The 27,192-nt window shown below is 41.8% G+C and overlaps 2 protein-coding genes across 6 annotated transcripts in view; one reads left to right on the top strand and one right to left on the bottom strand.

The window, feature by feature from the left end:
* The window catches only part of LOC109871838 (mesoderm induction early response protein 1), a 34,729-nt gene extending 13,129 nt beyond the window's left edge, over nt 1-21,600 (top strand). For 2 of the 5 annotated variants that reach the window (XM_031807242.1, XM_031807240.1), the window contains exons 6-13: nt 952-1,016; nt 11,381-11,453; nt 11,595-11,746; nt 12,320-12,401; nt 12,655-12,749; nt 16,578-16,705; nt 17,551-17,681; nt 17,968-21,600. In XM_031807242.1, coding sequence (XP_031663102.1) covers nt 952-1,016; nt 11,381-11,453; nt 11,595-11,746; nt 12,320-12,401; nt 12,655-12,749; nt 16,578-16,705; nt 17,551-17,681; nt 17,968-18,854 — 1,613 coding nt within the window. In that variant the 3' untranslated portion in view covers nt 18,855-21,600. The remainder of the gene's footprint in view (nt 1-951; nt 1,017-11,380; nt 11,454-11,594; nt 11,747-12,319; nt 12,402-12,654; nt 12,750-16,577; nt 16,706-17,550; nt 17,682-17,967) is intronic. The other 3 variants (XM_031807244.1, XM_031807241.1, XM_031807243.1) reach the window with 3 other exon arrangements.
* A 1,170-nt stretch (nt 21,601-22,770) lies between these two features.
* The window catches only part of LOC109872218 (plasminogen activator inhibitor 1 RNA-binding protein-like), a 24,371-nt gene continuing 19,949 nt past the window's right edge, over nt 22,771-27,192 (bottom strand). Inside the window, exon 9 of the mRNA XM_031807245.1 lies at nt 22,771-24,674. Within this exon, the coding sequence (XP_031663105.1) occupies nt 24,615-24,674 (60 nt within the window). The 3' untranslated portion in view covers nt 22,771-24,614. The remainder of the gene's footprint in view (nt 24,675-27,192) is intronic.

Here is a 27,192-nt window from a genome sequence, read left to right as displayed (position 1 = left end):
TGATGACAAGCATACCTACCTATACATGATGCAGCCACCACTATGCTTGAAAATATGGAGAATGGTACTCGGTGATGTTGTTAGATTTTCCCCAAACATGACCCTTTGTATTCAGGACATAAATTACCTTTTTGTGCCACATTTTTTGCAGTTTTACTGTAGTGCCTTATTGCAAACAGGATGTATGTTTTGGAATATTTTTATTCTGTACAATATTCCTTTTTACTGTCATGTAGGTTAGTTTTGTGGAGTTACTATAATGTTGCTGATCCATCCTCAGTTTTCTCCTATACCAGCCATTAAACTATGTAACATGTTTTAAAGTCATTATTGGCCTCATGGTGAAATCCCTGAGCGATTTCCTTCCTCTTCGGCAACTGAGTTAGGATGAACGTCTATCTTTGTAGTGACTGGGTGTATTGATACACCATCCATAGTGTAATCAATAACTTCACCATGCTCAAAGGGATATTCAATGTCTGCTTTATTTATTTTTTTACTCATCTCCCTGGTCTTTGTAGTTCAATTTGTGTTTGAAATTCACTGCTTGACTGAGGGACCTTGAGATGATTTAATGTGTCGGGTACAGAGATGAGGTAGTCATTCAAAAAATAATGTTAAACACTTATTGCGCACAGTGAGTCCATTTTTCTTCACTCCTGAACTTATTTAAGATTGCTGTAACAAAGGGTTTGAATACTTATTGACTTATTGATACTTAAAAACCCATTTAAACATAATTCCACTTTGACATTATGGGGTATTGTGTGTAGGCCAGTGACACAATTTCAATTTAATCCATTTAAAATTCAGGCTGTAAGACAACAACATTTGGGAAAAGTTAAGGAGTGTGAATACATTCTGAATGCACTTTATGCATTTTAACCCAGCGGTTCAAAATGAGAGCTGATGTGTGGAAACGGTGAGTCAAACTGCCAAATGTTGTTTCAGATAAGGATGCCGAGGAAGAGTCAGAAGAAGATGAAAATTATGTCCCTTCTGAGGATTGGAAAAAGGTAAATATATTGTTTTAATCATTCGTTAGATGTGGTAGTTCCAGTGGCGATTTTAGCATGTAAATCTCAATGTGGCGAACTCAACTTTTTGTTTTTAAATGCATGCCAGCAAAGCCACTACACCAATGTTCCCACCTAATTTTTTGGCGGCACTGAGCAAATTTCCGATCTGCTGAGGGCAAACATAAACGTTGTGAAAATCCTGTGGAACTTCCAGTGCGCGTTTACTGTGAACACTGAGTCTGTAACTGCTTTTAACAGTGGCCGAGTTACTGTGGTTATTTGATCATAATGTAGGTCTACCAGAGTGGCCTACTATAAAACATTTTTTTTAAAACTATGTCTGGATGCTGCATATGGAATACAGTACGACAAAAGTAGTCTGTATTGAAAACATTACGACGTCAAACCCTAGCCGCTGGGCTTGCTAAGGCCTGGCCCTGGGGGTCTGCTGTACTCTTGTTACTCTGGACTTAACCTAACACACCTGAAACCAATAATGAATGTTTCTCTAAGATACTAAAGCTGAGTGGGGTGTGTTGAGTTGGGGCGATACAGGGGTGTGGACCCCTAGAGACAGGATGGGGCATCCCAGCTATATTGTGTGCAAGTAAGAAGAGCTCAACAGTACCTTTAGGTCTATGAGATTAATTATATGGAGGATTTGCTGTTTGTCTGTTAATATATATTTGAGGTGTATGTGTTATTTTTTTAATGTTATTTGTACTTTTGTTTCCAAGCCTTTCTCTTGGGAATAAAAAGGGGGGGGGGGGGGTTGTTGGGAGGGTTAAGTTATGTACTAGACTGGTGGGGTTCGGGTGTGCAGGTGGCTTGGGCTGGCTGGGTGTTCTGGCTGAAATTTGATATAGAGTATGTCTTAATAAAAACTATCAAGTCTCTTTTTTTATTCTGTTTTTTTAAGAGTTCATGTGTTAGTTAGATTATTGGTTCAAGGTGAGACACCATATTTATTATTGAATTATCATGGATCTAGTTCAGTCTTATCAATCACTTAAACATATTTAATAATCTCTTTCCTAGCTTTATGACTGTGGGCATTTTTACTTACTTTTTGTTGTTCAAAATAGAGATGGCATATTGGATTGTGTAGAAATGCAGAAAATTAGCTTTAGATGGCCAAAACAATTCTGGGGGGGGGGGGACTCCCAGACCCACCGGCAGGTTATGTCCCCCCCCACTTCTAAAACCAAAGTTGCACCCCTGCTGCATCTGATGGTCAGTCAGCATCCCTCCACTCTCCTTTTCCTCCACTGACACTGACAATAGAGGGACACCGTCTTCCAGTTGTGGTGAAACTTTCTGCCTCACTTTCTGCAAAAGTCATGGTTTCAAACGTTTTGAAATCTCAAGTATCACATTTGCTGTAGCCGCCTTTTATCAAATCAAATCAAATTTATTTATATAGCCCTTCGTACATCAGCTGATATCTCAAAGTGCTGTACAGAAACCCAGCCTAAAACCCCAAACAGCAAGCAATGCAGGTGTAGAAGCACGGTGGCTAGGAAAAACTCCCTAGAAAGGCCAAAACCTATGAAGAAACCTAGAGAGGAACCAGGCTATGTGGGGTGGCCAGTCCTCTTCTGGCTGTGCCGGGTGGAGATTATAACAGAACATGGCCAAGATGTTCAAATGTTCATAAATGACCAGCATGTTCGAATAATAATAATAAGGCAGAACAGTTGAAACTGGAGCAGCAGCACGGCCAGGTGGACTTTTATGCCTGCTACGTTACTGCAGACACGGTAATCTGAGCCATCCGATTGGCCAGCGTTAGTCCTGTAGTGCACTTGATTTCTCGGCCGGCCCGGAGACACGTGATATGGTTCAAAATGGCAATAGTTGCTTACCCGGTGCGCAGGGCAGCTGAATCGGATGCGCCTACCGAAAACAGCCGAGACGCATACAAATAGGAACACAAGGCTGTATCATTGTTTGTTTTTTACAGAAATGTTTGGCTATCGACTATCGAATGCCTTGGAGATCCAACGGTTGATGTCCACTGCTCTAGAAAGTTGAGTGAAGTTCAATCTCGTGCTTCTCTCTATGGGCTAATACAGTTGAAGTCGGAAGTTTACATACACCTTAGCCGAATACATTTAAACTCAGTTTTTCACAATTCCTGTCATTTAATCCTAGTAATAATTCCCTGTTTTAGGTCAGTTAGGATCACAAAGTTATTTTAAGAATGTGAAATGTCAGAATAATAGTAGAGTGATTTTATTTCAGCTTTTATTTCTTTCATCACATTCCCAGTGGGTCAGAAGTTTACATACACACAATTAGTATTTGGTAGCATTGCCTTTAAATTGTTTAACTTGGGTCCAACGTTTATGATAGCCTTCCACAAGCTTCCCACAATAAGTGGGGTGAACTTCGGCCCATTCCTCCTGACAGAGCTGGTGTAACTGAGTCAGGTTTGTAGCCCTCCTTGCTCGCACAAGCTTTCTCAGTTCTGCCTACAAATTTTCTATAGGGTTGAGGTCAGGGCTTTGTGATGGCCACTCCAATACCTTGACTTTGTTGTCCTTAAGCCATTTTGCAGCAACTTTGTAAGTATGCTTGGGGTCATTGTCCATTTGGAAATTGGTGTGCAAAAGAGCAGAAAAATAAATAAATATAAACAGTATGGGGAAGAGGTAGGTAAAATTGGGTCGGCTATTTACCGATAGACTATGTACAGCTGCAGCGATCGGTTAGCTGCTCAGATAGCAGATGTTTGAAGTTGGTGAGGGTCTCCCAACTTCAGCGATAAAAAAAAAAAAAAAAGATATTTTGGATTTTTTTGCAATTCGTTCCAGTCACAGGCAGCAGAGAACTGGAACGAAAGGCGGCCAAATGAGGTGTTTGCTTTAGGGATGATCAGTGAGATACACCTGCTGGAGCGCGTGCTACGGGTGGGTGTTGCCATCGAGACCAGTGAACTGAGATAAGGCGGAGCTTTACCTAGCATGGACTTGGAGATGACCTGGAGCCAGTGGGTCTGGCGACGAATATGTAGCGAGGGCCAGCCGACTAGAGCATACAGGTCGCAGTGGTGGGTGGTATAAGGTGCTTTAGTAAACTGTGATAAACTGCATCCAGTTTGCTGAGTAGAAGCTATTTTGTAGTTGACATCGCCGATGTCGAGGATCGGTAGGATAGTCAGTTTTACTAGGGTAAGTTTGGCAGCGTGAGTGAAGGAGGCTTTGTTACGGAATAGAAAGCCGACTCTAGATTTGATTTTAGATTGAAGATGTTTGATATGAGTCTGGAAGGAGAGTTTACAGTCTAGCCAGACACCTAGGTACTTATAGATGTCCACATATTCTAGGTCGGAACCATCCAGGGTGGTGATGCTAGTCGGGCGTGCGGGTGCAGGCAGCGAACGGTTGAAAATCATGCATTTGGTTTTACTAGCGTTTAAGAGCAGTTGGAGGCCACGGAAGGAGTGTTGTATGGCATTGAAGCTCGTTTGGAGGTTAGATAGCACAGTGTCCAAGGACGGGCCGGAAGTATACAGAATGGTGTCGTCTGCGTACATGTGGATCAGGGAATCGCCCGCAGCAAGAGCAACATCATTGATATATACAGAGAAAAGATTCGGCCCGAGAATTGAACCCTGTGGTACCCCCATAGAGACTGCCAGAGGACCGGACAGCATGCCCTCCGATTTGACACACTGAACTCTGTCTGCAAAGTAGTTGGTGAACCAGGCAAGGCAGTCATCAGAAAAACCGAGGCTACTGAGTCTGCCGATAAGAATATGGTGATTGACAGAGTCGAAAGCCTTGGCAAGGTCAATGAAGACGGCTGCACAGTACTGTCTTTTATCGATGGCGGTTATGATATCGTTTAGTACCTTGAGCGTGGCTGAGGTGCACCTGTGACCGGCTCGGAAACCTGATTGCACAGCGGAGAAGGACTCGTTTTACTGTGGATATAGATACTTCTGTACCTGTTTCCTCCAGCATCTTCACACGGTCCCTTGCTGCTGTTCTGGGATTGATTTGCACTTTTCGCACCAATGTAAGTTAATCTCTAGGAGACAGAACGCGTCCCCTTCCTGAGTGGTATGACGGCTGTGTGGTCCCATGGTGTTTATACTTGCGTACTATTGTTTGTACAGATGAACGTGGTACCTTCAGGCATTTGGAAATTGCTCCCAAGGATGAACCAGACTTGTGGAGGTCTACAATTGTTTTTCTGAGATCTTGGCTGATTTCTTTTGATTTTTTTCCCATGATGTCAAGCAAAGAGGGACTGAGTTGGAAGGTAGGCCTTGAAATACGTCCACAGGGGCGGCAGGGTAGCCTAGTGGTTAGAGCGTTGGACTAGTAACCGGAAGGTTGCAAGTTCAAACCCCCGAGCTGACAAGGTACAAATCTGTCGTTCTGCCCCTGAACAGGCAGTTAACCCACTGTTCCTAGGCCGTCATTGAAAATAAGAATTTGTTCTCAACTGACTTGCCTGGTTAAATAAAGGTTAAAAAAAATATTTAAAAAAAGTACACCTCCAATTGACCCAAATAATGTGAATTAGCTTATCAGAAACTTCTAAAACCATGCAATAATTTTCTGGAATTTTCCAAGCTGTTTAAAGGCACAGTCAACTTAGTGTATGTAAACTTCTGACCCCCTGGAATTGTGATAGATTATTTCACTTATAATTCACTCTGTCTGTAAACAATTGTTGGAAAAATTACTTGTGTCATGCACAAAGTAGATGTCCTAACTGACTTGCCAAATCTATAGTTTGCTAACAAGAAATTTGTGGAGTGGTTTAAAAACAAGTTTTAATGACTCCAACCTAAGTGTATGTAAACTTCCGACTTCAACTGTATTCCTTCTGCGTGGGAGTCTCGGGGCTGCTGCGTGCCCTTGTGCAGATTAGAGGGAACATTGCATGATACAACACTAAACAATACATTATTTGCACTATAACGGTGACAAACGTTGCCCGCAAACTGTTAGGGCCGACATAAAGCTGTCCCAACAGCAGAGCTTTCTTTTCAGCACTGTGGAGTGAATCCTTACCACCGCTACTCCTGGCTATCAGCGGAGCCTTGTCTGGCAGCCAAACAGTTCATTCACCATGGAGTGAATCATTACTACCTCTACACCTGGCTATCAGCGGAGCCTTGTCTGGCAGAGAAACAGTTCATTCACCATGGAGTGAATCATTACTACCTCTACACATGGCTATCAGCGGAGCCTTGTCTGGCAGAGAAACAGTTCATTCACCATGGAGTGAATCATTACTACCTCTACACATGGCTATCAGCGGAGCCTTGTCTGGCAGAGAAACAGTTCATTCACCATGGAGTGAATCATTACTACCTCTACACCTGGCTATCAGCGGAGCCTTGTCTGGCAGAGAAACAGTTCATTCACCATGGAGTGAATCATTACTACCTCTACACATGGCTATCAGCGGAGCCTTGTCTGGCAGCCAAACAGTTCATTCACCATGGAGTGAATCATTACTACCTCTACACCTGGCTATCAGCGGAGCCTTGTCTGGCAGAGAAACAGTTCATTCACCATGGAGTGAATCATTACTACCTCTACACATAGCTATCAGCGGAGCCTTGTCTGGCAGAGAAACAGTTCATTCACCATGGAGTGAATCATTACTACCTCTACACATGGCTATCAGCGGAGCCTTGTCTGGCAGAGAAACAGTTCATTCACCATGGAGTGAATCATTACTACCTCTACACATGGCTATCAGCGGAGCCTTGTCTGGCAGAGAAACAGTTCATTCACCATGGAGTGAATCATTACTACCTCTACACATGGCTATCAGCGGAGCCTTGTCTGGCAGAGAAACAGTTCATTCACCATGGAGTGAATCATTACTACCTCTACACATGGCTATCAGCGGAGCCTTGTCTGGCAGAGAAACAGTTCATTCACCATGGAGTGAATCATTACTACCTCTACACATGGCTATCAGCGGAGCCTTGTCTGGCAGAGAAACAGTTCATTCACCATGGAGTGAATCATTACTACCTCTACACATGGCTATCAGCGGAGCCTTGTCTGGCAGAGAAACAGTTCATTCACCATGGAGTGAATCATTACTACCTCTACACATAGCTATCAGCGGAGCCTTGTCTGGCAGAGAAACAGTTCATTCACCATGGAGTGAATCATTACTACCTCTACACATGGCTATCAGCGGAGCCTTGTCTGGCAGAGAAACAGTTCATTCACCATGGAGTGAATCATTACTACCTCTACACATGGCTATCAGCGGAGCCTTGTCTGGCAGAGAAACAGTTCATTCACCATGGAGTGAATCATTACTACCTCTACACATGGCTATCAGCGGAGCCTTGTCTGGCAGAGAAACAGTTCATTCACCATGGAGTGAATCATTACTACCTCTACACATGGCTATCAGCGGAGCCTTGTCTGGCAGAGAAACAGTTCATTCACCATGGAGTGAATCATTACTACCTCTACACATAGCTATCAGCGGAGCCTTGTCTGGCAGAGAAACAGTTCATTCACCATGGAGTGAATCATTACTACCTCTACACATGGCTATCAGCGGAGCCTTGTCTGGCAGAGAAACAGTTCATTCACCATGGAGTGAATCATTACTACCTCTACACATGGCTATCAGCGGAGCCTTGTCTGGCAGAGAAACAGTTCATTCACCATGGAGTGAATCATTACTACCTCTACACATGGCTATCAGCGGAGCCTTGTCTGGCAGAGAAACAGTTCATTCACCATGGAGTGAATCATTACTACCTCTACACATAGCTATCAGCGGAGCCTTGTCTGGCAGAGAAACAGTTCATTCACCATGGAGTGAATCATTACTACCTCTACACATGGCTATCAGCGGAGCCTTGTCTGGCAGAGAAACAGTTCATTCACCATGGAGTGAATCATTACTACCTCTACACATGGCTATCAGCGGAGCCTTGTCTGGCAGAGAAACAGTTCATTCACCATGGAGTGAATCATTACTACCTCTACACATGGCTATCAGCGGAGCCTTGTCTGGCAGAGAAACAGTTCATTCACCATGGAGTGAATCATTACTACCTCTACACATGGCTATCAGCGGAGCCTTGTCTGGCAGAGAAACAGTTCATTCACCATGGAGTGAATCATTACTACCTCTACACATGGCTATCAGCGGAGCCTTGTCTGGCAGCCAAACAGTTCATTCACCATGGAGTGAATCATTACTACCTCTACACCTGGCTATCAGCGGAGCCTTGTCTGGCAGAGAAACAGTTCATTCACCATGGAGTGAATCATTACTACCTCTACACATGGCTATCAGCGGAGCCTTGTCTGGCAGAGAAACAGTTCATTCACCATGGAGTGAATCATTACTACCTCTACACATGGCTATCAGCGGAGCCTTGTCTGGCAGAGAAACAGTTCATTCACCATGGAGTGAATCATTACTACCTCTACACATGGCTATCAGCGGAGCCTTGTCTGGCAGAGAAACAGTTCATTCACCATGGAGTGAATCATTACTACCTCTACACCTGGCTATCAGCGGAGCCTTGTCTGGCAGAGAAACAGTTCATTCACCATGGAGTGAATCATTACTACCTCTACACCTGGCTATCAGCGGAGCCTTGTCTGGCAGCCAAACAGTTCATTCACCATGGAGTGAATCATTACTACCTCTACACATGGCTATCAGCGGAGCCTTGTCTGGCAGAGAAACAGTTCATTCAGCCTCATTTACTGCCTTTAAAAAAATATATAACTGATTTGGCTGAATGGCTTATTTATATATGGCTTCTGCTGCCTCCTTGTGGATTTGTGTAACTCGGTAAAAAACGCATTGTCCTTCAATAATACTAATGAATGTCGACATGAGTTTTGACTTTTGAACAATACACAAACATTACATTTATTTTTCAGTAGATTCATAATGTTTGTTCTTGTCATAAACAGTTACAGTACCAGTCCACAATTTGGGGACACCTACTCACTCCAGGTTTTTTCTTTATTTTTACCATTTTCTACAAAGTGTTAAGCAAATTCTTCTAAGTAGCCACCCTTTGCCAAAAGCGTGCAAAGCTGTCATCAAGGCATTCTCTCAACCTGCTTCATGAGGTAGTCACCTGGAAGGCATTTCAATTTTTGAAGAATCTCAAATATATTTATTTTGCACTTTATTAGTTTTGATGTCTTCACTATTATTTTACAATGTAAAAAAAAAAAATCCCTTGAATGAGGTAGGTGTGTCCTAACGTTTGACTGGTGCTGTAGCTCCTAATTATAAGCAAGTGCAAGTAAACAAGCTGCGACGAAGTAGGCCATCATTCAGCACTTTCAAAATGGGTGTTCAGATAAATTCAGCAAGATGGTGAGACCTAAACTTTACTCTGTAAGACACCACAGAGGAAGAGCACAAGAAAGATGCAGATAGCCTTACCATTAACTATTTTATTAGGGCTATGTTGTTTTAAAAAAATAAGGAAAATACAATCACGAGGATAACACTTTAATAGACAGAATACCAATGCACAGACAGTGTATTGCGCAAACAAAACAACCCTTGTCAACTGGAATTACACGGGTCTACTAAACTTTTTGGAGAAGAATAATTACAAGAAAATGAATGTGACGAGACTGTCGCATTATATGGTATCCCCTCGTGGAGAAAAGCACACGAGCAAATTTAGAAACAATGAAATGCATCATTCCAACATTACCTAAAAAGATAAATAAGATACTGATTAAGACATTAATGAGCGAGTGAAGCCGGACATAGTTGATAGGCCTATTTATTCAGCCCTTTTGAAATGGACAGCGACGGAATTCAGAACATGGGCCGTCCTTAGTGTTCTCCCTGTACACCAAGTCAGAACTGTAGGATAAATAACATATTTATATAAGTCATATAAGCAGACAATGAAAGCTCTTACACTATTCGATGATGACATTACTCCAAAACAGGCTATAGGGCTACATGTGCAACCACCAAGTCAGAACAGTAAGCTAAGGTCTGAGGGGGTGCGGGACCAAATTCTTAGGGTGAAACACATGGTCTACTAACAGCTTACTACACAACATACACTTAGTATTACTTTCTTAGCTACAGTATACATATCTCCCTGGCATATTACATCATTGTTGAAGCAGTATACAAGACATATTTTTGGACTCACTGTTTATGGCCCATGGTGTGAATGTTTGTTATTTTAAGGTTGGACAAGAGATCGTTTCAGACCTATGTTTTAAACCCTTCAACCCAGACTTGGACCACACACCCTCTCCACCAAATAGCAGGCAGGGGAAGCACAATAGTTATTGCTTTGCAATGCTTGCAGTTAGCCACTGATTCCTTGCAAACCACTCATTGTTGAATTTGCTATTTCCGACTTGTTATGTTTATGGTCGATGAATACCGGGCCGTTTTATCCATAATGAACAAAAATATAAATGCAAAGTATTGGTCCCGTGCTTCATGAGCTGAAATGAAAGATCCCCGAAATGTTCCATACGCATATCAAGAAGCTGATTAAACGGCATAATCATTACACAGGTGCACCTTGTGCTGGGGACAATAAAATGCCACTCTAAAATGTGCAGTTGTGTGACAGACAAAAACATTTGACAGATGTCTCAAGTTTTGGGGGAGCGTGCAATTGGCGCGCTGACTGCATGAATGTCCACCTGAGCTGTTGCCAGAGAATTGAATGTTCCTTTCTCTACCATAAGCCACCTCCAACATCGTTTTAGAGAATTTGGCAGTATGTCCAACTTGCCTCACAACAGCAGACCACGTGTAACCACAACAACCCAGTATATCATTTCACTAAGGATTTGCCAGTAGATTGTCGACGTGATTCATGAGGATGACTGCTTGTTTAACTTGCTAGCTATCAAAACTACGGTAGATATTACGTGACTTTATATCATTTTATCTGTGGCCAATGACGGTGAGCCACCTTGGACGGGCATGTAATGTAAATCTATGGCAGCACCCAAAGGGTCTTGAACTGCCTAGCTTTCCCTGTTGATTCTGCAGTGATGTAGTGTCCCCATGGGTGACAGAACATTGAGCCAATCACGGTGCAACTAGAGAAGATTACCAACGCCTACGCTATGTGTTTTCGCTGGCTGCCCCTCCACCACAGAAAGCACTGAGCTAGGCTGAAACACCTGCATTTTGGTGCTGCTTTACTCAAGAAAGACCATGTTTGTATGCGGCTTTATTAACTCAAGGGATTATTTCATTTTAGCTAAACAGGTGGGGCTCTGCCCTGAATGATGGGTCGCAACTGGGTAGTTCTAACCTTAAAGACATGCTATTCATTTGAAGCACACTTTTGATTTGTGAAACTAACTAAAGTGTGTGTTTTATCTGGATAGGAAATCATGGTTGGGTCCATGTATCAGGCTGAAACACCGCCTGGTCTTTGTAAATATAAAGACTATGAGAAAGGTAAGGCATTCTGTTTGCAATTGCGATGCACTAAATTAAGTTGAAGTGAAATATCTTCCAATCACAGAGGTAAATAAGAAATAAAATGACTTTCACTCTCTGCTTTCCCCCCTCTCGCTCCTTTGTCCTCTCTCCTTCCAGTATATGAAAACGATGACCAGCTTTTATGGGACCCCGAGTTCCTTCCCGAGGGCAAGGTTGTGGAGTTTTTATCTCAGGCGTCAAAACGAACAGGAGAGGAGAAAGGAGTGGATGCCATCCCTGAGGGATCCCATATCAAAGACAATGAGCAGGTATGAAGACCAACACAGTCGAGCAGATCAGTGTTTAAACAGACTGGCGTCCAGAGTCGTGTTCAGTTAGCCTGGAGGCAGTTTGTTAATGTAATATTCGCTCAGAAATTGTGCGACGTGTTTGATTGGTTCTCAAAGGTTTGTTTTTTCCTCGGGGGTTGAGAACACTTTCTTTTGGATTTGAAAACCATTGTAATGGAAGAGGGTGGCGCTGTGTGGCTGTAGGTGTTCGAGAGAGACAGAGGAGAGTCAACCAGTAAAAGCACAGCACCCTTCATTGTTGACGTATTGTGCCGCATGATCAAAGAGCCATTCCAGACTCTGAAGTCAGGATGACTTTGAGAGTTAGGTATTACTTGTTTTCATATGCTCAAGTAGTACCTCCACATTTCACTGTTTCAAAATGCCACCTACTGAACACAAGCCATTACCGTAAAGACTGTAGTATAGTACCTCCACATTTCACTGTTTCAAAATGCCACCTACTGAAAACAAGCCATTACCGTAAAGACTGTAGTATGCACTTTTGTCTGTAACAGTCTTCTTCACAATCTCAATGTTGTCTTTCCACAGGCACTTTATGAGTTGGTCAGGTGTGAATTTGACACAGAGGAAGCTTTAAGAAGACTGAAGTTTAATGTGAAGGCAGCTAGAGGTAACACCTGCAGTGAACTAGTGTTGACTTTCGCTCTTGATTTCACTCATATCTGGCATATTTTCTCTCAATATCTAACCAGTCATGTTTTGTGTATTTTGATGATAAAAACTGTCCTTGACTTTTATGGGTCCTGGCTTGTGTCTCTGTGTGTTGTTGATGGTGTCTGGGACCTGTAATACGGTCATAGTTTTATTGTATTTGAATGGAGTAGTGGTTGTGGTACTTAATAACCCTTTGCCCTCTGTCACAGAAGAGCTGTCTGTGTGGACAGAAGACGAATGTAGATATTTTGAGCAAGGACTAAAAGGTTATGGGAAAGACTTTCATTCAATACAAGCCAACAAGGTAAGCTTGTTGGAAAGTATTCAGACTCCTTGACTTTTTCCTACATTTTGTTACGTTACAGCCTTATTCTAAAACTAATTAAATCAATGTTTTTCCTCATCAATCTACATACAATACCCCATAATGATGAATAAAAAACAGAAACACCTTATTTACATAAGTATTCAGACCCTTTGCTATGAGACGCGTAGTTGAGCTCAGGTGCCTCCTGTTTCCGTTGATCATCCTTGAGATGTTTCTACAACTTGATTGGAGTCTATGATTTGGAAAAAGGCACACACCTGTCTATATAAGGTCCCACAGTTGACAGTGCATGTCAGAGCAAAAACCAAGCCATGAGGTTGAAGAAATTGAGCTCTGAGACAGGATTGGGTCGAGGCAAAGATCTGGGGAAGGGTACCAAAACATGTCTGCAGCATTGAAGGTCCCCAAGAACACAGAGGCCTCCATCATTCGTAAATGGAAGAAGTTTGGAACCACCAAGACTCTTCATAGAGCTGGCTGCCCGGCCAAACTGAGCTATCGGGGGAGAAGGGCCTTGGTCAGGGAGGTGACCAAGAACCCGTGGGTCACTCTGACAGAGCTCTAGAGTTCCTCTGTGGAGATGGGAGAACCTTCCAAAAGGACAACCATCTCTGCAGCACTCTACCAATCAGGTGGCCAGACGGAAGACACTCCTCAGTAAAAGGCACATGACAGCCCGCTTGGAGTTTGCTAAAAGGCACCTAAATGATTCTGACTATGAGAAAAAAGATTCTCTGGTCTGATGAAACCTAGATTGAACTCCTAGGCTTGAAAGCCAAGTGTCAAGTTTGGAGGAAACCTTGCACCATCCCTACAGTGAAGCATAGTGGTGGCAGCATCATGCTGTGGGGATGTTTTTCAGTGGCAGGGACTGGGAGACTAGTCAGGCTCGAGGGAAAGATGAATGGAGTAAAGTACAGAGAGATCCTTGATGAAAACCTGCTCCAGAGCGCTCATGACCTCAGACTTGGGCCATGGTTCACCTTCCAACAGGACAACAACCCTAAGCACACAACCAAGACAACACAGGAGTGGCTATGGGGACAAGTCTCTGAATGTCCTTGAGTGGCCCAGCCAGAGCCCGGACTTGAACCTGATCCAACATCTCTGGAGAGACCTGAAAATAGCTGTGCAGCGACGCTCCCCATCCAACCTGACAGAGCTTGAGAGGATCTGCAGAGAAGAATGGGAGAAACTCCCCAAGTACAGGTGTGCCAAGTAGAGGTCGACCGATCTTTATGGTTTTTCAACGCCGATACAATTTTATTTTTTTGGGGAGGACCAAAATAAGCCGATAACGATTAATCGGCCAAGTAAAAAAAAAATATATATATATATATATATATTTGTAATAATGACAATTACAATACTGCATGAACAATGAACACTTTTATTTGAACTTAATATAATACATAAATAAATGTAGTCTCAAATAGTGAAACATGTTCAATTTGGTTTAAATAATGCAAAAACATGTTGACTGTACCTACCTTTGGGAATGTAATACATATGGAAAAAATTCAATGCAATACCTCCAATAGAAGTCCAATGTTTTACAAAATATGGCAGCCGATACTGGATAAATGGTCTAGTCCCGCTTCATAACTGGGTCGACGATCTGCTGCTACTCTGTGCCTGTACTCCACTCAATATTTATTTTAGGCTGAACTACACTGCTTGTAATGATGCTGTCTTCTTATACATGTACCACCTAATAGGATGTTGTTTTATTTTGTGTATGTGTGAGTTCAGTTTTGTTTTGTCCTCTAAATTGGCCATCCCATTCAACAGTGCAGTGAATGTCAATGTTTGTATCGCTGTCTTTTTACATTTTTATTGGAAAATAATGAACATATTATAAACAAACAAACAAATAAATAGTGCAAAAACACAGTGTTGGAGAAGAAAGTAAAAGTGCAATATGTGCCATGTAAAAAAGCTAAAGTTTAAGTTCCTTGCTCAGAACATGAGGTGGTTCCTTTTAACATGAGCCTTCAATATTCCCAGTTAACAGGTTTTAGGTTGTAGTTATAGGAATTATGACGCGTCAACTATCTCTATACCATTTGTATTTCATATACCTTTGACTATTGGATGTTCTTATATGCACTTTAGTGTTGATAGGCTTGAAGTCATAAACAGTGCTGTGCTTCAACCATAAGAGAACCATAAGAGTTGCTGGCAAACGCAGTAAAGTGCTGTTTGAATGGATGCTTACGAGCCTGCTGCTGCCAACCACCACTCAGTCAGACTGCTGTATGAAATATCAAATCATAGACTTAATTATAATAAACACACAGAAATACGAGCCTTTGATCATTTAATATGGTCAAATCCAGAAACTAAACGTTTATTCTTTCAGTGAAATACGGAACCGTTCCGTATTTGATCGAACGGGTGGCATCCCTAAGTCTAAATACTGCAAAACCTTCAATGTTATGTCATAATTATGTAAAATTCTGGCAAATTAATTAGGATCTTTGTTAGGAAGAAATGGTCTTCACACAGTTCGCAACGAGCCAGGCGGCCCAAACTGCTGCATATACCCTGACTCTGCTTGCACTGAACACAAGAGAAGTGACACAATTTCCCTAGTTAATATTACCTGCTAACATGAATTTATTTTAATTAAATATGCAGGTTTAAAAATATATACTTCTGTGTATTGATTTTAAGAAAGGCATTGCTGTTCATGGTTAGGTACATTTGTGCAACGATTGTGCTTTTTTCGCGAATGCGCCATCAGGCTGTGATTCGATGATAAATTAACAGACACCGCATTGATTATATGCAACGCAGGACAAGCTAGTTAACCTAGTAATATCATCAACCATGTGTAGTTAACTAGTGATAATGTGAAGATTGGTTGTTTTTATATAAGAAGTTTAATGTTAGCTAGCAACTTACCTTGGCTCCTTGCCGTCTCCTCGTGAATTGCAATGTAATCGGCATCCAAAAAGGCCGATTACCGATTTATGAAAACTTGAAATCAGCCATAATTAATCGGCATTGACCTCTAGTGCCAGGCTTGTAGCGTCATACCCAAGAAGACTCAAGGCTGTAATCGCTGCCAAAGATGCTTCAACAAAGTACTGAGTAAAGGGTCTGAATACTTATGTAAATGTGACATTTCAGGATTTTTTTCTTCAAAATTTGCAAAGAATTCTAAACCTGTTTTTGCTTTGTCATTATGGGGTATTGTGTGTAGATTGATGAGTTAAATTATTATTATTTTTAATCCATTTTCGAAGGCTGTAACGTAACAAAATGTGGAAGTTATAGGGTCTGGATGCTTTACGGATGCATTGTATATATTTATAATTTTTTTTGAAAATGTCTCTCTGCCCATGGCAAAATGTGTAGAATTGCAGGAAATTAGCTTTAAAACGACAAGACCACGACATTGTCCATGCCCACTACCAAGTCCCTCCCACACTAACCTTTCCACCGCTGCTGAAAATAATCCTAGGGGAAACACTGTATTATATATCAGATTGTATTAAATACTATGGTATCTGATTTAAAAAGTATGTTTTATTTTCTGAATATTTATGTTGATTTAGCATGTGTTTTGAAGCGATCAGGGTTGGGGTCAGTTCCATTTTAACCGCCAAATCTCGTGAGGATTTGAAATTCAGTTCATGAATTGAAAAGCAAAAAAAAAATAAAAAAAATTCAATTCACAAATTGCATTTCGTCTCATCCCTCGTAGACTTGACTGGGGAGTTCAAATTGAATTGAGTTCAACTCTGGAAGGCGATGGTAATAATGTCTCTCGTTGTCTGCTGATATTACATTTTTCAGGTGAGAACTAGGTCAGTAGGAGAATGTGTGGCCTTTTATTACATGTGGAAGAAGTCTGAGCGTTATGATTTCTTTGCACAGCAAACCAGGCTAGGGAAAAGGAAATACAACCTGCACCCCGGGGTCACGTAAGTCTCTTTTCACAAGACCAAGCTAATTGTTTTGAATATTGAATTCCGTCAACAAATATGTTATGTTATACAAATGTTTTTTATATATATATATATAAATTATATATATATTCTAGATATTTGCTTACCTGATTGTGAAATGTATTTTAAAATGTCAATCAGCAGTAGACAAAATGAAGCGTAGTCCCCACCCCGTTTCGGTAAAAAGCTGAGGGATGGGGCTGGAGAAATGTAACCCTTCTCAAATCCATAGACCCGAGCTATGCATGCAAACTGACCATCCATGATACCAGATGTATAGTTCTAACCATGTTTTGAGGCCATATAGTGTTTGGTTACACTGGAGTAAAACAAGCTTATATTTGGGGTTCTGGTGGGGTACGATTGTTGAACATCGGTTATATTCTTCAAAAAATCATTGTGTACATATCATTTAATTTATAAGTCCCAAAAAACGATGTAGCAACTCTGATTGTCCCTTTTTTAAAACGTATAATAAATATTATTTAAATGAAATGTAACTTGTCATGAACGTGTATGCCATGTGACCAATACACACTCAGTATGTGTGATCACCTTTGTTCTGGGAACCATAGCTACTGTTGACACTATGTTCCAGGGGTGTGAATCTAGTACCCTGTTATCACCATCTTGCCAAGCTGATCTGTACTATGCGGTCTTGTACTTTTCTTTTCACATGGTCCTGGAGGTCGTAACCAGACCAGCCCAGTATGGCTCAGTAGTGTGAACAGGGTATACATGTGCTGTGATTGGCAGGCTGTAGTTAGTGCTGACTGAATTGTTTAAAATAATGTTATTTATCTTATCCCTGTGTGTCTCAGGGACTACATGGACCGGCTGCTGGACGAGACGGAGAGCGCCACGTCCAGCCGGGCGGCCTCGCCCCCTCCCACCACCTCCAACAGCAGCACCAGCCACTCTGAGAGGGAGGACGGAAGTAGCAGCCACAATGGTAAGGGAACACACACAATCCCTGAGCGATTGTGGAAGGGAGAAATACACTCAGGGAACATCAATTCGAGTAGCTACTTGAAGTGCTGTTAGAATGACTAATGAACATTTCTCATGTGAATTCTAGTGGAGACCCTTGTGTGCCTCTATTGACAGAACCTTACATGATTCATGACGTCTCAGCTCACTCGGTTTATCTTTCCTCCAACAGGTTGAGTGAGTCACAGCTCTTTATCTTTCCTCCAACAGGTTGAGTGAGTCACAGCTCTTTATCTTTCCTCCAACAGGTTTAGTGAGTCACAACAAGGGCTCGGGAGAAGCTTCCCAGTCATCCACGGTGGCGAACGAAGTCAAAGCAGAATCAGTCCAGTTCAACGGGCTCACCTCCCCCCACCCCTCTCTGGACGCTCTCCCTCCTCCCACCTCCCCCCACCCCTCTCTGGACGCTCTCCCTCCTCCCACCTCCCCCCACCCCTCTCTGGATGTTCTCCCTCCCACCTCCCCCCACCCCTCTCTGGATGTTCTCCCTCCTCCCACCTCCCCCCACCCCTCTCTGGATATTCTCCCTCCTGCCCCCCACCCCTCTCTGGATATTCTCCCTCCTGCCCCCCACCCCTCTCTGGATGTTCTCCCTCCTGCCCCCCACCCCTCTCTGGAGGCTCTCCCTCCTCCCACTGCCCCCCACCCCTCTCTGGATATTCTCCCTCCTGCCCCCCACCCCTCTCTGGAGGCTCTCCCTCCTCCCACTGCCCCCCACCCCTCTCTGGATATTCTCCCTCCTGCCCCCCACCCCTCTCTGGATGTTCTCCCTCCTGCCCCCCACCCCTCTCTGGATGTTCTCCCTCCTGCCCCCCACCGCTCTCTGGAGGCTCTCCCTCCTGCCCCCCACCGCTCTCTGGAGGCTCTCCCTCCTGCCCCCCACCGCTCTCTGGAGGCTCTCCCTCCTGCCCCCCACCCCTCTCTGGAGGCTCCCCCTCCTCCCACCACCTCGGACAATGAGTCCAGTGGCTGCGAGGCAGTGGCCGCCACTCCCAACCACGACAGGAACGGCTCCCTGGAGCCCCATTGTGGCAACAGTCACTATGATGACAGGCCGGCCAAGAGGTGCCGGACAGAGGCGGAGCCACCAGAACCCTCCAGAACATTGACGACCCTCCAGCAAGAGGACAAATGATAATGATGACCCCTTCTCAGAGAGGTCAAAGCGCACAGAACCAAACCTAAAAAAAATAACATGGTTGTATTCATTAGTGCACACCGCAGCAAAACGTTTTGCAACAGAAAAATAAAACTAGATTTTCTTATTGGACAAGTTCAGGTAGTCCATCCCTGTTGGTCAGTTTTTTTTTTCTCGTTTCGGGCCTAGTGAATACGACCTATACCAACCAACCAAACACGGCTGGGCCACACCAGCAAACGGAGGGAAGGCAGCGGCCTGATTGTAAAGGGGCACAACATACAGCCCTGCCTCATCCCCCATCCAGCAAAACCTCGTCCCCCATCCAGCATAACCTCCAACGCTCCACACATCCAAAGTACCACAGTTCCTGAACCCCTCCCTTCCCCCTACCTGCTACCACCTCATTATAATTCATGCTGATTCTTCTACTCAATCTCCTTATTCACTTTTTTGGAGACCGATCTCGAAGATTTCTACGGAAAGAAAATGTTTTTTCCCCTATTTGTATTAGAATTTAAAAAATCTCCTGTGGTATTTTTTTACTTGAAAAATATGTATATATTTTTTCAATAAATGTACTATGATTGATGGGTATTTTGCTTTCCAAGACATTTGAAACAAAGAAATGAAAGGGGCGATGTTGAGGGTCTAGGTCTTCGACGGGACGATCGATATGCAGGCAGATTAGCGCTGTTGCAGGCACACTAAAGCCTAGTTTTTACCTGGCGCTAACATACATTCTTTATTCTGATCTTGTCCACATTCAGATTGTGGCCAGATTTTCAGATATGCATCTACACATAGTATTAAAATGGGATAATGATTTAAACGTTTTCACTGTCCAGATCTGTCTACAATTTAAGATATCCAAACACAATGGGTGCCTGACTCTCTCCGGAGGTGGTCAGGAAGATCTGATCACAATCTGTCTTTTAATCATCTACAGCTGTCCAAAAAATGTTGACACAATCAGAATGTGGACAAGATCACAGCATACCACCCTGCATCCCACTGCTGGCTTACCTCTGAAGCTAAGCAGTGTTGGTCCTGGTTGGGAGACCAGATGCTGCTGGAAGTGGTGTTGGAGGGCACTCTTTCCTCTGGTCTAAAATATACCAACGCTCCAGGACATTGATTGGGGACATTGCCCTGTGAAGGGTGCAGTCTTTCGGATGGGACGTTAAACGGGTGTCTGTGGTCAATAAAGATCCCATGCCAATTATCGTAAAAGTAGGGGTGTTAACCCTGGTGTCCTGGCTAAATTCCCAATCAAACCCACATACCATCATGGCCACCTAATCACCCCCAGCTTCCAATAGGCTCATTTGTCCCCCTCCTCTCCCCTGTAACTATTCCCCAGGTCGTTGCTGTAAATGAGAATGTGTTCAGTCAACTTACCTGGTAAAATAAGGGTTAAAATAAAAATCTGGACAAAGGACTGATTGTGATCTGAGAACCAGGTATAAACGGGGCTTATGTTGCGCTTTCACCCTTTCTTTTCTTTCTTTGGTGATCGAGTGGAGAGAAAGCAACACTGCTGCATGACATCATTGCTTATTTGAAACCTGTGGTGTGTTCCGTTCGATTGAAGTTTGCTATGTTGCGTAACGGTTTTTACTGAACGACACGTTTCCCCAAAAACATTCCAATGTTCTTTGAATGGACTTTGAGGTACGTTTGCTCCGTTTGGTGGGTGTGGCTTGAAGCAATAGGGGACATATTTAACGAGCAGCGGACATGCTGATCCCCAACCTCTTGTTTTTTTGTTTTGAGCTGGCCGTTCAGAACAGCACCGTTTCTGTTTAATTGAATGTTGCACTGTTGTTTTTTTTCATACTGAACGTAGCCCTGACCATGGAAACATTTTAATTGCAAGAAATGAACTAATGGGGAGTGTCTGTCCCTGAGGTTTGTGTAAAGTGTCTGACATCAGTGATGTCTTGTATTATAACTCATTGGTTAGAACGCTGTATTTTTAATAGCCAGCGTTTTCCTATTGTTTCGTTTCTCTTCTTTTTGCTAGACAGTACTTCTGTGACTTTGTGTAAAGTTTGTAAAGATTTTCTTGTTCACTTCTTACACTTTTTTGATAAGTCTCTTTAATCTGTGTATTTTACCATCTTTCTTGTGAGCTTTTGTTAAGGGATTTATTTCCTCTAGGTGTTCCCGAGTGGAGCTGTCCTGAAAGTAGTCCTATTTCTCTGCATTTCCCTGACCCATTTGGAAATGTATTTGCAGCAAAAATATGTTTGATTACTTGATAATGATTCCATCTAAAAAGAGAGACGCGGTGTAGTGACACTTGGTCTTTTAGGTTGAAAAACGCTTTTTTATCGAAATTGGAGACAATGTGGTATCAGTAACGTTTCTTGTCACCGGCGAGCTCTCATTATTAGGAATGAAAGAAGTGTAAGCTTCAATGTGAAGAACCTTCATATAAGTTCCAGTGGAGGCTTAGTAACAACGCATCGGTTTGACAATTGTGTTACTGTAGCTTTTTCTCATTTTTTTTTATGTCTCAACGTTTTACTTTTGTAAGCTACTCCTGCTTTGTAAGCTACTCCTGCTTTGGTCTACATTCACAAATGGTTTGTAAAACTAAAAAGCTGTTTTTTTTAGTTCTTTAAAAGCACAGCCTCAAATAATGTTGATTTCAAGTCTATTTGTATTATTTTATTATGTGATGTAAGTAGTCATCTGAAAATGACAACATTTAATAAAAGTGAAGCGTATACCAAGACTGGCTGTGAATAAATAATGGTGACTAGATTTAATACATTTATTCACACTGATGTTCTGTTATGTCATGTTTTAGTGTGCCTTAACTGCAAAATATGCACTTTATCAATGATTTGAGGGCGGGTTAATGATTTTAAATGGTTTTACTGTCCAGATCTGTCTACACTTGTAAGTTATCCAAACACGTGTGCCTGACTACTGTCTAAGAGAACTGATCAAGATCAGAATCCATATTTTAAACATCTAAACATGGGGCACAATCAGAATGTGGACAAGATCAGGACACATTAGGCATATTAACACCAGGTATAAACAGGTATTTTGACACAATGTACTGACATTGTTTTACGCAATTATGTGAGGACAAATCTGTCATTCTTATATTGACACGGTAACAGTGGTGGAATTTTCATAAATTTTTCAGCGGTATGGCAGGAAATGGAATCTAGACCATATTTCAACTTACATTTGAGGTTGAAATATTGGACCTTACGTCGGAGGGGTTGAGCTCTAAAGGGCAGAACTTTTACGAACTGACTTGTTGGAAAAGTGGCATCCTATGGCGGTGCCACGTTGAAAGTCACTAAGCTCTTCACTGAGGCCTTTCAACTGCCAATGTTTGTCTATGGAGATTGCATGGCTGTGTGCTCAATTTTATACACCTGTCGGCAAAGGTTGTGGCTGAAATAGCCAAATCCACTCATTTGAAGGGGTGTCCACATACTTTTTTCATATAATAGCACTCACAGCTTTCAAAGAAAACAAAATCTGAGACATTATTGTCTGTTCACATTTTCGATTATATTTACCTGTATAAACCATATTTATTATTATATGATAATATTTTAGGTTGACTAGAACTGATATAATCACATGCGTTACTTTTATTTTCCTGCATTTAGTAAAATCAGGAAATGCATCACCTATGCCTCTACTGCCATTCATTCCAACTAGACTGGTTTTGGGATTTCCCCCTGACCGAGATGGCTGCCATTTTGGAACTTTGAGGGTTTATAACATAGCTCCTACAGTAATTTAATAGGATCTCTATGGACATAACATTGAAATAATGCCAACGTCACACAGCTTGAACATAGAAAAGCAATAGTCCATTCTTTTTCCTTTTAAATCACAGTAAATGATCTCACACAACTCACTGCCAGGGGCAGAATACATTTAACACCTCTTAAGTAATTTATTAGAACAGGGATGTTTGCAGAGAAGTCTACCGTCAAGTGGCTCAAACAGTCCTACAAAAGGCTTGCGCCAGTCACCTGTGTCAGTGCATTACCAGCAAGTCTTTCCAGAGCACTGTAATATAAAGCTTTCAGTCACTTACAATATTCGCCTTAAATGTACCTCTTCCCCAACCCAAATGTGTGAAGCACAGGAGGTTGATGACAGCTTGAGGAGAACAGGCTCATGGTAATGACTGGAGCGGAATCAGTTGAATTAAATACATCTAACTGATGGTTTCCATGTGTTTTATGCCATTCCAGTAGTTCCGCTCCAGCAGTTATTAGGGGCCGTTGTCCCACCCTGTGGTGTGAAGTATACCCACTTTGGTCAAATGAATCCTCTACTGGAAATGCTAGACACAGATGACTATACGCAAGGTGAGCAGTCATACATTCTGTAGCACTCGATTGCTCCACATTGAACGGACCATTTCTTCCAGACAAATTAAGGAGTAGTGCTGCGGTAGTAATAATAATAATAATAATAATAATAATAATAATAACAACAACAACAACAACAACAACAACAACAATAATAGAACAGTAACAGCAAAGATGATCACGAGGAAAAAAAAAAAAAAAAAGTTTCAGAGTACTGGTGCTGATGGAAACAAGATATGTGCACAGTCGACCATCTTCCCTAGTATGAAACAACTATGTTCTCAGAAATAACAACTACTTCAGGCAAAAGAGAGCTGCTTTTGAACTTGTGGCCCGGAAGAAGGCAAGTTCATGACAGAGGAATTCTTTAAGTCCTATAAGTAACTATTGTTCACGTTCACAATGAACCCAATCAATTTCGCATGCATGCACGCACACACACAAAGATTTGGTCACGCAAAAAAATACAATATATTCGTATAGTGGTCCTATGGTTACTAGTAGTAAAGCCTGTACGACCTTCAAGGACCAGCCTAGAAATACATTTGGACCCTGGCTGCCCTGAAGACACAGGCAATTAAGGACCAGGGACATGAACCACTGGTCGAGAAGAATAAGAGCAACAGGAAAATAAAGGAAGTTCACTTTCACTGCATGACAAGCAGAAGAATATTAAGCTCAAGGGGTCACTAGAATACAGGTACATTTTTAAAACACAGTAAAAGATTTAGTACAAAAGGTACTCAAATGTATTGAGTTTAACATCAGAGTAATACATGACTTAAAAGTCACCCTTTCAAAATAAAAGCTTGTCTAAGATGACCCCAAAATATTCAGATAAAGTCATGAGGAAAAGCCAGCCAAAGCCTCGGGGTTAAAACACACACACACACACACACACACACACACACACACACACACACACACACACACACACACACACACACACACACACACACACACACACACACACACACACACACACACACACACACACACACACACACACACACACACACACACAGACACACACACACACACACACACACACTGAAATGCATTTTTTCAAGCAGCAATACAGAGAAAATATCCATGAAGTATGCATAATATCTGAAGAAAAGAAACATACTGTATGAAAACATCCCTGCTATCATGTCTCTAAATACAAAACTTTTACCAATAATTTGCTTCAGTTCAACAAGAGATGTCCATTTTCCGCTTTTTTTTGTCTTTTCTCTGTCATTTTAAAACAGGTTAAAATTTCAGTCCTTAGTCTTTTTTTTCTCGTATACTTGAAGAAGTTGTAAGCATGCAAGCCTCGTAGAGGAGGGGCCCGGAGGGGCGGGGCTAATGCCCGGAGGGGCTGATGGGGCGGGCTGGTAGGGGTGCTAGAGTATTAAGCCAGGGCTGGGAAGGCCTCTGGGTCGTCAACGTTGGGAACAGACACTCCACCCGGCTGGGGACAAAAAGAGAGAGATGTTTTTATTTATTATACAAAATCAGAGAATACTGGGTCGTGTTCAGTAGGGATTGGGAGGTACTACATGAACAACACAACTCAACACAACAAGTAGAACAATGATCGCAGTCAGCTTGAGCACCCAATTTGACTTTTTGTGGTCAGTGAAAACAGCTTTATATGGTCAGTAACCATAAAGTTTGAATGGTAGGAACCCGGTTACCGAAATGTACCAACCAAAACCCCTCCCTTTATACCCAGGAAAAATGACTGCGAGAAACTGGTATAATCTAGTAAATGATTTATATGAACACCAAGGTGTGAAACGGAACTATTAAAATATATGCAATGTGTAAATCTGGCTTCTCTGTGGACTGTGCATGATGAATCAGGGTGGGGACAGACAGCCCATCTCTGTATGGAGCACAGTTCTCAATGCATGTAAACCTATCATCTCATCTTGGTAACTTGTTTTCTAAGTCTTTCTCTCTCGCTCTTTATCAACTCCATTCAAAATAGATAATCCTGAATCTAATTGATATATGGTCCTAGCCTACCTCTTTCAAGTAATACATTTAATGCAATATTAGCCTTATATTTAGCTAATTACTGATGGGATATGCATAACAAGCTTCTAAATTATAGCCTGTCTTTTGCGCAGCACGCAGTCCACCTGTGCTCCGCTGGCCTCTCCTTAAAAAACGTTCCTTAGCTCTTGGAGTTCCATGCAGGAAAAGCTAGACTAGAACAACTTGTTGGACATCATTTTTTAGAAAAGGAGCGGAAGCTCTTTTTTGTTGAATGTTGAAAACAGCAGCCAAGAGAACTAACGGATAGTTTGATAGAAGAGCGAACGCACGATGGCGGTCAGCTATAGCAGTTATTTATTCAGACCCGGAAGCATTCAATCTTTGTGAATCGAAGTGAAAGCCTTCTACATCTAATTCTAGTCCAACGTTACTAAAAGACGACATTAGAATGATGACGATAATTTAACTGTTGAACGCGAGGAAGGAATGACGCAATAGAGACAGAAAGAGGAGGTAGGCTAATAACATTTGGGGAAATATTATAAAAGGTATATATGAGTCAGCCTACTAATTATACAAATAGGCCCCATTATATTTCAAAATTAAAATCAAATTCAGTAGCTTGTAACTTTGTAGACAGCTTGTGCTGCACCAGAATCACATGTTCTCTTCTGTTTTATCATGGTTTGAACGATGTGCATAATTCCAGTCCGTATAAAACAGTATTATACAGTACAGTAATACAGTTCACACTCAAAAAGATTAGCCTACTGGTGCTAATTCATTTATTTACCCAAGAGAGCATATAGCTAGCTACATCTATCTATTGGTTTTTATGTTTTTCTGTCGTGCGTAATGTGCAGTAGCCTATATCATATATGTATTGGATAATGGCACAATCATTTGGGCATTTTGGGCTTCGGTTCATTAAATGTGGTTAATGTAGGGCTCATTAAATGTGGTTAATGTAGGGCTCATTAAATGTGGTTAATGTAGGGCTCATTAAATGTGGTTAATGTAGGGCTCATTAAATGTGGTTAATGTAGGGCTCATTAAATGTGGTTAATGTAGGGCTCATTAAATGTGGTTAATGTAGGGCTCATTAAATGTGGTTAATGTAGGGCTCATTAAATGTGGTTAATGTAGGGCTCATTAAATGTGGTTAATGTAGGGCTCATTAAATGTATTTAATGTAGGGCTCATTAAATGTGGTTAATGTAGGGCTCATTAAATGTGGTTAATGTAGGGCTCATTAAATGTATTTAATGTAGGGCTCATTAAATGTATTTAATGTAGGGCTCATTAAATGTGGTTAATGTAGGGCTCATTAAATGTGGTTAATGTAGGGCTCATTAAATGTGGTTAATGTAGGGTTCATTAAATGTGGTTAATGTAGGGCTCATTAAATGTGGTTAATGTAGGGCTCATTAAATGTGGTTAATGTAGGGCTCATTAAATGTGGTTAATGTAGGGTTCATTAAATGTGGTTAATGTAGGGCTCATTAAATGTGGTTAATGTAGGGCTCATTAAATGTGGTTAATGTAGGGCTCATTAAATGTGGTTAATGTAGGGCTCATTAAATGTGGTTAATGTAGGGCTCATTAAATGTGGTTAATGTAGGGCTCATTAAATGTGGTTAATGTAGGGCTCATTAAATGTGGTTAATGTAGGGCTCATTAAATGTGGTTAATGTAGGGCTCATTAAATGTGGTTAATGTAGGGCTCATTAAATGTGGTTAATGTAGGGCTCATTAAATGTATTTAATGTAGGGCTCATTAAATGTGGTTAATGTAGGGCTCATTAAATGTATTTAATGTAGGGCTCATTAAATATACTTAATGTAGGGCTCATTAAATGTGGTTAATGTAGGGCTCATTAAATGTATTTAATGTAGGGCTCATTAAATGTGGTTAATGTAGGGCTCATTAAATGTGGTTAATGTAGGGCTCATTAAATGTGGTTAATGTAGGGCTCATTAAATGT

This window comes from Oncorhynchus kisutch, linkage group LG27 (genome assembly GCF_002021735.2).
Source record: "Oncorhynchus kisutch isolate 150728-3 linkage group LG27, Okis_V2, whole genome shotgun sequence".
Classification (NCBI taxonomy): Eukaryota; Metazoa; Chordata; class Actinopteri; order Salmoniformes; family Salmonidae; genus Oncorhynchus; species Oncorhynchus kisutch.
This window is presented reverse-complemented; position numbering and strand designations above follow the sequence as displayed.